We start from the raw sequence: 11,174 nt of genomic DNA, 5'->3' as shown, positions 1-11,174 counted from the left end.
AAATTACAGATATAAAAAAAATCATAAGAACTTAATTTAAATGACATAATTTTTAAATGACATAATTTCTGATATGTCAAAATAAAATTATACCAAAATAACACGATTTTAATTTAAATTGGTTAAACTGAAGTTGTATAAAAATATCATGTCACACTAACATTATTTTCAACATTCATAAATTTTTTAAATAAAATATATTATTTTAATAAGAAAAGAAAAAAATTATCCCACTTTCATAAAAAAAAACTAATTTTAGTGTTAAGAGTGTTAAATAACTAGAAGCGCAAGTAATGTGTTAAATAATTAGGTTTACTTTTTGTGTGTATTGGGTGGACCTATGGGATAAAAGCAATGTAATTCCCAAAGTTTTGGTGTGACCACCACTTATAGCGGGGATTGATTCTTCGCAAAAGTAGGGTTGCAGTATCTATATACAAAAGGGATTTAATGGTTTTAATAGTTATAAACAGTACTTTATGTCTCATAATATTTAAAATACATTACAAACTATATATAGTTATTACTATGTATTACAAGTTCTCAGCTCCCCTTTACTTAGCTTATTTTTAATGCTTATCATTATGTGACATTACCCAATTGTACTTACCTAATTTTTAATGCAAATGTTGATTTTATTGGGCCACGGTGCAAAATCCCCAAACTAATTTAGGCAGTTTCTTCCTGCACCCCTACGTTTTTCTTCCTGCACCCCCACAATGTAATGTAAAGACAAAAATATTCCTATTATTTTTTAAAAATTCCAAAATACACATAAGACCCACACTACTCTTTCTTCTTCCGGACAATGCAATTCGGTAATTTTACGGAATAGGAAATCCGCATTTTTTTTTTGCATTCTGGATTGGTGAATCCGGTAATCTTCTGAATTGGTGAATCCGGTAATCTTCCGAATCCATCAATCCATAACAAAAATTAGACTTCCAGATTCAGCAATCCGAAAATCAACAAGTTGCTTTCGAAACACCCCTTTATTTGAAAAAAAACACAAATCACTTCCGGATTGATGAATCCGTAGCACACTCCCAGATTGATGAATCCGTAGCACACTTCCGGATTGATGAATCCGGTAACCTAAAAAACTCTAGTTTTTTTAAATAAAAGGTGAAGATCAGTTTTGGGATTTACAAAATTGTGGGGGTGCAGGAAGAAAAACGTAGGGATGCAGGAAGAAGAAGCCACTAATTTATTAAGTTCATATCGTTTAAGTAATACTTGCACCAATTTGTTATAATATAATTGATGACTATTCGCATCACATGTTTATAACAAAATTATTGGAAAAAATCCAAACACAATGTTTAATTGTTTCATTTTTTAAATATTTTATTTAGATAAAATAATTTAGATTTATTAAGTTTCATTTTTTTCTATATTACAACCAAATAAAAAAAACATATTTTAACATTAAAAATATTTAATAATTAAAAGTATCGAAATGAGAATGTTATTTAATAAATAATAATATTGTAAATTAATATCAGAACTAAAAGTTTGAATTAATATTAGAACTAAAGTTCATGTTACATCAATTGTTTTCTAACATGTGAACCAAGTTAGAATCAAAGAAAGAAATTGATTCATAACAAGATAATTATTAAGAAAAAACTTGTTGTAGTATATATATGTAGAAAGTGTTATATATTAAGTATAAGTGGAAAGAGTTATGTATTAACTATTAGTTATAATTTTTAGTCTAACAATAAACGCTCAATTAATTCAAATTATTTTTGCACTAATATGCTACATTTCTTTCAATATATTTATTTTAATAAAACACTTATGTTAACATTGATTGGAAAATAATCATATCATTGTTGGCCTAACAAATCTTAATCAATGTTGATTAAGAAATAACTTCTCTCATTGAAGTTGGTAAAAAAATAATATCGATTGACATTAACTAAAAATAACTTCAATCCATGTAAAAAATTTATTTGACATTATCCAAAAAAACATAATTGATGTTAACATTGACAAAAAAAATAATCCTATTCTACATTGATAAAAAAAAATCTTAGCAATATAAACGGATTAATAATGATGAATTTTAGCTTAAGAATAACTCCGTCAACATTAAATAAAAAAATAATGTTGAGCACACAATATCTCAACCTCAACCAAGTCCTCAACATTGCATTCTCAGCCAAGTTAATGATGTTCCAACAGAAGGCAAACATACAGGACACTGACTGACCTTAGGAGAATGTGAAAAGAAAAGACAATTGTAAAAGAGAAAGGGTATAAAGAAATTCTAAAAATTTACTGCTCAGACAAAATTTGAAATTCAATAGAATTATATTATAAATTTATAGAATTACAATTTCTTTTAAAATTCTCTATTCAAATCACATATATTATCATAACATCTTTCAAATTCTATGTAAAAATAAATTCCCTCTTAAAAATAAAAATTCCTTCTAAATATTCTTTATCGAAACACTCTTAAGAAATCAATCACCTTTCAAATAATTTATCCGGGAAAAACTCTTACATAGACACCTAAAGTTACAAACAGGGAGGGAGAAAATTTACTCCCCAAAGGAGCTCGGGCAAAAAAAAAAAAAGCTTCCCACATATTATTATAATTGAGAAAAAATAATTGGGGAAATAACAAACCTATGAAGACACTGAGCCACTAGATAATATCTCATTTACATCACCAAACTTATGATGTTTGTATACTTCAAGCAGCAGTTCCCTACACGGGACAACGGCCCCAATCTTAATGCATGCCAAAAAAGCACCGGAAAGCTTTCTGTGCAGACTATAGGCTTCATCAGGTGGAGGAGTGAGCCTGTGCTTGAGCATTGTTGCCCCAAGATGAGAAATGCTTTGAGTAATGTTATTTGATCGGAAATCAAAACCACCAGGTCTTGAAAATGGCAAACCCACAATAAAACCAGCTTGGACGTGGGCATCTAGCATGACATCTGATTCCATTCCGGTGAGGAACCCAAGTCTCCTGGACATCTCAATGACCCCATCGCTATCACCATTTGCACATGCTAGAACCTAATCAATTATGCATCATAAACAATAATAAGAATCCAGAAGAATTTGCTGCTCAGCTTAAGGGTATAACAGTCAAGTACTCCAATACCCCTCCCACCTAGTTGTGGAAGGTTCAAGCAATCGAGTGTTATTAAGCCATACGATGAAAACATACAGGAAAATATTGAATTAGAAAAAGGGCACTAAAAGAGTTTTTAGCATGTTAACTTAAACAGCCTAATCATCACTTTAGTTACTAGGGTGGGACCCATAAAAATGGTCATGTATATTTATAGCATTTTTTATCATTAATATATCTGTAGTATGATATAGGCAAGTCCGACTGAGTAAAATAAAAATTAAACAGAGGAAACAAAACAATGGAGATTTCAAACCTCAGCTTAGTTATTGATATAAAGAGACTGATTAGAAAGAGAACCAACCATTCTTAAATAATCATCAACAAATACTTTAGGGTAATCCCGTGCTGCTCCAAAATCAATTAGATTGATTGTCTTTGTAGCTTCATCAAATAAGAAATTACCCCAATTAGGATCGGTCTGCATTAAAAACACCCTCCAAGTTAAGAAGAGATCACAAAATCATATTTGAAGGTGTGATTTAAAGAAACATTTAACATTAAAAGATATGCATGAAAAAAATAAAATAGAAAGTAAAATTCCTGAACATAATATACAATATATATATATATGACCTAATTGTAACTATCTTATTAGATACTTGGTATTTGGGGTAATAAGGTTATGTGTTAGGCTCTTGAGTAAAAAAGAGTAGCTACCAAATGAAGACAGGATGTTGTATAATGTCCTGTCAACTGATTTAACCAGTACCTGCAAAATGGAATAACCTAGGCTCTAGTATTATTGGTATTGGTGACTCTGGCAGCCTAGTCACTTATATAACATCACTAGACCATATCAGTTTTGCTTTACAGTGTATAGGAAGTGAACTATGCACAGATAGGGTGAAGTTTTTCCCCTTAACTGCTCTGCATTTAACACCGAAATTTATTTATAGATACTAAGCCAGTGAGGATGATAATTTCATTAAGACCTAATCCTTTGTCATATTCCTCAAGTCTTTTAACAGTAACTTATATTCAGTTGACTTAGACAACACCTGAACATGATAACTAAACCAAAATTCATCAAGTATACTTCAAATTTCATATGCTTCCACCGGAATTCTCCGATTGGTGTTGCTAGAGTCGATATGTCAACAATAGCCTTTAATATTTTACTCGTACACAGATATAAACACAGGGCAAAGTAACATGCCTGCATAAATCGAAATACAAATAACTCCATCAAGGTGAGTTCTAATAACTTCTTGCCAATATGATTACGAGTTTCCTGGTCAAGTGATGCCACTTTGTCAATTGTAATTCCTGCAGCAAGAGAAAACCACTCCATGTTCAAAGACAAGCAAAAAATTTAGTTCACAAGAATATCATTCTAATTATTTTATCTGAATAGTGTAAACAGATTGATTGTCAAACTCAATAAGAAATCAATAATTCCTATATATTTTTCCCCCAATGGAATAAAAAAATTGAAGTAAAAATGAAAATATCCCTTGTTTAATGAACAGGACAAGTAGCATCTCTCAAAAAAAGTTACGAAATACTTGAGCAAAGAATGATTAAAAACATCATGGACAAATTTTTGTTCATAAAACTATCTGATTAAAGGTGACAGAATTTCTCCAAACATAATTATATAATTAATTACATGAAGTTTCCTATAGTTAGACGATCTTTCTTTTCACTTTTAATGAATTACAAAAAAAAATGAAATAATTGAGTTTTGGCTAGCAAATCAGATTATGAGATAAAATAGGAGCATCTACACGGAAAATCTGCTATCCAATCTGGAAAACTATATCTTTCATGCAAATAATACTACATATATGTTGAGTTGATAGCATTGCCATCTAAACAGGATGTCAAATGCAGCGGCATCGAACACCACATACATTTTTATTCTTTTGAATCACTTAAGATGCCTAAGCAGGCTACGCAAGTTATGGTACCAGAAAACTGCATGTAAGGATGTATAAAAAATGCATCACAAGAACTTGAGAAAGTTGTTATAATTACCATAAACAAGCTCGGTAGTTAATACTCTTCTACTTGAAATATCATCCACAACTATTGGAACATAAAATCCGTCTATCCCAGTAAGAAGATCTCGGAACCGCTTCTGATTTGCAGCCTCCAACCTGTAATCACACTCGCGAGATAATTCTTCTTTGGCCACCTAGAAAAATTTACAGGAAGAACTTAAAAAGCAAGGTTTAATATATAGACATATATTCGTCAAATTATGGACACATTTTTTTCTAAACAATAGGTAAGACAATCCAGATCAATATAAAAAATAGATAAACATCATACTACATGGTCCAATTTTCGGCAGACTACATGGAACATTTGGTGGATGGTAGAAAGGTGAAGAGGAGAAAAGAAAGAGGTACTAATTCAAGCATTGCACAAGTATGCACACAGATTAAACTATTACAGATTGAATATGGTTTAGGATCTCACTGATGAATCAGAAGGCATATCACTCAATGAAAGGAAGAGAGGGGGCTAAGGGATCCAAACCCCTACAGACAAGATAGAAAATGTGTGGGTTTAAGGACTATGAAAAGAGAATATTGGTATAAACATAATCCTAAAGATGCCTGAATTGATTGAATTATATTAATAAATACACACCTTTATAGCTCTGTCAAGATAAAGTCCTTCAGGAATTAGATTTGTGTAGTTTAAAAGAAGCTTCACATTCTCAATGTCACTATCAATGCTATCTGCAACACCAGGGTACTGAATTTTCATTGCAACTTGCATGCCATCCTTCATGACAGCTCCATGCACCTAAATTCCATGAGGAACCTCATTAGGCAATATTATCAGACTAGGCAGAAGGGCTCCAATATAAAGTTTGGCATTCTTATTAAAGTAACTTCTATGTTAGTATGAATCCAAAGTGAATTAGAGAGTTCAAAGTCACCTCAGTCTGACTTTATGGAAAGCGCAATTGAATTTTCAAAGCTCATTACATAAACATATTTTTATTTGTGACTGAGTTCAACATGACTATCACATATTAGGAAATATCTTAGTCTCACATCATCTAGATAGAGTATCAAAATGCAATATATAAGTAGGGCAATCCTCATCTGACAAGCTAGTTTTGTAAAATTAAATTAAGTCTAAACCACTTTCTAAGATGGTATCAAAACCTATCCTAGATCCACTAAAATGGTCATTCACCATGTTATTCACATACCAAACCCAATAGTGTTGGAGGTGATGAATGTATTGGGGAAAGTCCATATTTTACATCAACAAGAAATAGTACCAAAATATAGTATAAAAGTGAAGACAATCCTCATCTTACAAGTTTATTTTGCAGAAATGAGTTGGGCCTAAACCACTTTCTAAGACTACAATTTGAAGAACTAAATATAATTATAAATCTAATATTAAAAAAAAAAGAATTGTAATAGCCAAGACCAACTTCCCAAAAATTTACGTAGAAAGATGAAGGCTAAAGAATAGTTTTTATTATACATTTCTAAAACACCCATCCCATGCAAAATTTCAGATTTGAAGTCTGCACAATGCACAGGCTCACTTATCTATTGCTGTAATTCAACTTGTTATAAGAATGAGGACACTAATAATCGAACTTAAGACCACTTGATCATAGAGACTAATACCATACCAAAGCTTAAGCTGTTAGACAAAGATTTGTTAATGGATTTTATACATATCTTATGCAGCAATGGTACAAAGTTCAAGATATTCAACAAATAAATTGAAAAAGAAAAAGGCTCATTAACATGTAAAGTGAAGTAACTAACGAAAGGCCAAAAGGGGAATTGACGGGCAGTTTTGAACTTTTAATTATTTGAAAAATAATTATAGATGTAAAAATTTGGCATGCAAGAAATCAAAACAAGTAATCGACAAAATGTCAAAAAGATGGCACATCTAAGGAGCAAAGTTAGCAGTTGAATTTCCTTGTGACTCGCATTTGTCGAGATATTATGGAGACTCATGGTGGAGGACTCCTTTATTTGGTTATGTGAACCTTTTGGGTCAATATTTAGTTAACTCAATCTATAGTAGGCTAATGAAAAGTACTCTAATTTTCACACCTCATTCTTTGTCTTCACAATGGATTTGAAAACAGGCAGTCCAACAAAAAACTCCATTCTTTTACCAAATTTTCACAACTCCCTCCCATTAAATGAGATGAGAGTTTATAGAGAATTAATATCTTCTCATTTCAACAGATGTAATGGAGCACCTTAGAAGACTATCATTTATTTTTTTATGGATGTGATTATGCTCATCGTGCTTGGGAAGTTTCCGTGTTTGTTAATCAACCTAATTTTCTCACGATTGACATGCACGATTGTCTAACAAACTTTGCTCAAACTCAATGTAGGCTGGCAGTAATGTTTCTCATTCTCATTACACCTTGGTGGCTTTGGACAGCTTTTGGTGCTCATATTCTGGCCTCAGAGGTTTGGTAAGAGATGATTCAGGAAACTGCAACTTCAGCTTTTCTGGTTATAATGACATTTCTTGAAATATCTATGCTCAGCTCGAGCCTATTAAATGTGGAAATGGCATCTGAAAATTTTCTGCCATTTCAGATTCACACACTTGCATTGGTCTCATTCATAAGGGTGACTTTTAAGGACCATATATACACTTGCTTACATATGGTTTCTAGATATTATCTCCTATGACTGACTATTATTCATTCAGCATATTTTTATGGTAGCCAATTTGTGTGCCAACTGGTTAGCTAAGGAGGGTGCCATGCATGATGAAGCCTGAAGTGTTCGGACCGTTCCATCACATCAGCTTTACTTGCTTATTTGGGATATGTAATGGAGTCTTTATTACAAGTTAGCTTGCTTCTTTACTTTTTGAGATGTAATGCGCCAACTCCCCACCCCCCCTTCAGAAAAAAAGCAGCACAAATACCTGGCCAATACTTGCAGCAGCTATAGGTTCATAATCAAAACTAATTAGTTTTGATGACCAACCAGGACCTAATTCATCATCTAAAACTTGATTAAGCTGGCTCCTCGGCATCACATCTGCACCTTGACGGACAATTTCTAATGCAGCCAGAATCTGCAATTAAGAGTTTACATTTAAAGTTAAATAAAAGTATAAACAAAAGTAGTTTACTGATTCCTCAATGCAGAATTTTTTTTAGCAGCTAATATGACAATCATAACCACAATAAAAAATCAGAAAGAGTGAGAGATTCACAACTTAATTAGCAAGTTTGAGATGACAAGCACCATTAACATCGAAAACATAATCATGGCAAAATTTCTAGTTAGAGATCTTTATCCATTGTGCAGTCTTTGGTAGTTATTTGTTATCTTGAGCGTGAGACTAGGGGGAACCCGACAATGGGTGACACAAAAAGCTTAACAAACTTGACTAGGATAAGTTCTAAGATACCATCTTAGAAAGTGAACTTTAAGTCTAACTCAAACTTACTAAACCGGCTTGTTAAGGTGAAGTTTGCACTCACTTATATACTATAATTTGGTCATATCTCTAGTCGATATTGATTTCCAATACAATTGAAAGAAGGAAGCATGTCTGGCTGCTGATGAAATGACATGTGATCCACGTCCAAGGACAGCATACATAATTATGCTGTACTGAAGCAAAAAGACTTAGAGCCTATTTAAAAATTCAATCCTCTAAATACACTGAGCACATTAGAGATCACTGAATTCATTCAGCAGCAACTCTTTCCTTGCTTAAATAATTGAAAGAAAACAATATCCTTGATTATATAATCATAAATAGTTTACTTTAATACAATTTCAACATTCAAATTTCTGTTTTTTCTACCTTAGATGATTTGAGAATGTGCAGAGAAGACCAGTAAAAGTCCAAGCTAAGATGGTAGATCAAAAGGGGGGTAGCTCTATGTTAGGTTACACATAGAGGAGGAGTTAGTTAGAATTAGAATAGTCATGAGTTAGTTATTTGTTTTGCTAGTTAGATATAAATAAGAAAGAAGGAGAGGGGGAGGGGAGTGTGTAATATTTTTGTAGATTGAGCTTTAGCTCTTTGTGAAGGGGAAGCCCTTGAAGGAGAGAGTGCTCTCCTATTTCTTGTTCTTTTCTTTCTATTCAATAAAAACCTTTCTTTTCTTCTCTTTATAATTCTTGGTTCCTAACACTCTATGACTAGAGGTACTGAGATAGGGGAAGACCAAGTAAATTGATGGGTGAAACCATTTATTTAGAGACTAATGGTTTGTCTGTGAACATGATTCACAGTGGAACACTTTGGAAGTTGTTTCTACTCAATCAAAGGTCCAGTGCTTAGATTTTTCATCACTGGAAATAATATAGCAATGAATTTAAATTCAATTAAATGCAACCTTAGTGCTCAACTTCAGCTAAAATAGGAAGACGTCAATAATACAACTTATCACCATTACATATGCAAGATGCACATTCAAGATAAATATGTGCACATCATAAGCTTGTCTTTAAACCATGCAACGTGTCTCCATCCTTCATTTAATTAAAAGTAAAAGACAACTGCAATCTTAACCTACTAAATACATTGCAAGGATAAAGTCATAAAAAGACACCCTTACTTCACACTCTACAAACAATCACACTTAAGATGAGCCTTTTAGATACCAATTAAGCTGCAAGCATAAAAGGCAGGGTCACATTACCGGAGCAGGAACAAGAGATTCGTCCTGTATGCTCAACATCTGCCCAATTTTAAGCGCCGCACCACGCATTCTACAAAGTGCAAGAGCCAAACGTTCCGCATTTTTTTCAGACAAAAACGGGGAAAGTGCAGATTGTTTGCCTTGCGAAATAGGCGTACCAAAGGCAAGCCTCTTGGCAGATTCCTGAAGTGTCCCCCACGCAAGACCTGCTCCTAACCCAGCAAACCTACAAGTGGATAATAATAATAATAACAAACAAATGAGTTAGAAATAGTAAATGCGATTCATCCCAATTCACAGCAACGGATAATGTATCCCAGTGATGAATTTTAAACGAAATCAAACAACACCAACCCAAGAGCCCTAGAAAATGGAGTTGCGGGAACCTTCCTCTCCCGGGGCCTTCGTTTCCTCGACGGCGGCGAAGGTGCCACTTCCCCACTAGCACCTTGATTAACCGTTTCAGCAGTAGTCAAAACCTCGCTCTTCTCTTCCTCCGCAGCACAAACATCTGCATCGGAAGCTTGCCGATTATATGCGTCGGAAGGAGAATGGGCAACAGCGTCATCGTTTGTTACTGTTGGTGTTGTGGTCGTCGGCGTAGAATCAGATTGAGAAGGATTAGCGTGGGTGAAAAAAACAACGGAACTAGAGGCAGTGTGCTCTGTAGGGTTTGCAGAGGGTGGAGAGTTGGGGAATTGGCGAAGCTTTCCTTTGGTGAGGCCGGTGAGATCGGTGGCGGAAAGGAGGGTTTTCTTGATTAGGGTTTGGAAATTATCGGTTGTGGCGGGCAAAGAGCGGTTGGCGAATTCATGGGCTATTAGGGAGAGACCGTTGAAGAGTCTGGTGAGGTCCCTGAAGGAAGAAGCCATTACTTTCTTAAGAGATTTAGAATCGTCATGTCATAGTAAGTCTATTCACTATGGAGGCAATGCAAATTTGGTGGTTCCTTTTGAATTCATGTGTCCCAAACCAAACACGTGTACGTGGCCTCTGTCTTCTCCATCAAACTAGGAAGCAAGAACAAACTAAATATCTTCATGCTCCTCTTCTTCACCTTCGATATAACAACCATGTCGGAATTAAGTATGATTATTTTTTTAATTATAATATAATGCTTGACAATATATTATTGCTATTATATTTTTATAGAAATTAACAAATTGATTCTAGGAATTTTAAAATCAGTTCTTATTAATTTGTACCTATATTAACATCCTCGAATATCATAATTGACAAATATTTTCTGTTTCCGTCCGTCAATATAGTCTTTTATCGTTCAGAATCGAGGTCAATAATAGTTTATATACTTCCTCCTCCCTTCACCATTCGATACGTCTTCTAAGAACAAAACCATGACGTAACACCAACTTCCAAAGTGAATAATATTTC

General features: G+C 33.6%; 1 protein-coding gene across 2 annotated transcripts; it reads right to left on the bottom strand.

Moving 5' to 3' along the window:
• Positions 1–2,466: 2,466 nt before the first annotated feature.
• On the bottom strand, positions 2,467–10,866 carry ABC1 (ABC transporter 1). 2 transcript variants are annotated; one of them, XM_068637312.2, is made up of 8 exons: positions 10,137–10,866; positions 9,783–10,008; positions 8,045–8,197; positions 5,756–5,914; positions 5,135–5,294; positions 4,314–4,423; positions 3,459–3,575; positions 2,467–3,036 (listed from the first exon to the last, which is right to left on the bottom strand). In XM_068637312.2, the coding sequence occupies exons 1-8, from the start codon at positions 10,652–10,654 to the stop codon at positions 2,641–2,643; spliced, it is 1,839 nt and encodes a 612-aa protein (XP_068493413.2). In that variant the 5' UTR covers positions 10,655–10,866; the 3' UTR covers positions 2,467–2,640. The 2 variants fall into 2 exon arrangements, with proteins under 2 accessions (XP_068493413.2, XP_090160767.1); XM_090304641.1 differs by lacking the exons at positions 2,467–3,036; positions 3,459–3,575; positions 4,314–4,423 and adding an exon at positions 5,582–5,643 and having other exon boundaries at positions 5,154–5,294; positions 10,137–10,837.
• Between the last annotated feature and the right edge of the window lie 308 nt (positions 10,867–11,174).

This window comes from Phaseolus vulgaris, chromosome 7, assembly GCF_051622355.1.
Source record: "Phaseolus vulgaris cultivar YP4 chromosome 7, ASM5162235v1, whole genome shotgun sequence".
In the NCBI taxonomy this organism is placed as follows: Eukaryota; Viridiplantae; Streptophyta; class Magnoliopsida; order Fabales; family Fabaceae; genus Phaseolus; species Phaseolus vulgaris.
Note: the sequence above shows the minus strand (reverse complement) of the source record. Positions and strands in the feature narration are given on the sequence as shown.

Excerpts from the sequence above, each read along its gene's own strand:
- ABC1 (XM_068637312.2), bottom strand. The coding sequence starts at position 10,654 with ATGGCTTCTTCCTTCAGGGACCTCACCAGACTCTTCAACGGTCTCTCC. Across the intron at positions 10,009-10,136 it reads CCATTTTCTAGGGCTCTTGG|GTTTGCTGGGTTAGGAGCAG; the intron begins GTTGGTGTTGTT and ends ATCCACTTGTAG. Across the intron at positions 3,037-3,458 it reads TTGATGATTATTTAAGAATG|GTTCTAGCATGTGCAAATGG; the intron begins GTTGGTTCTCTT and ends ATAATTGATTAG.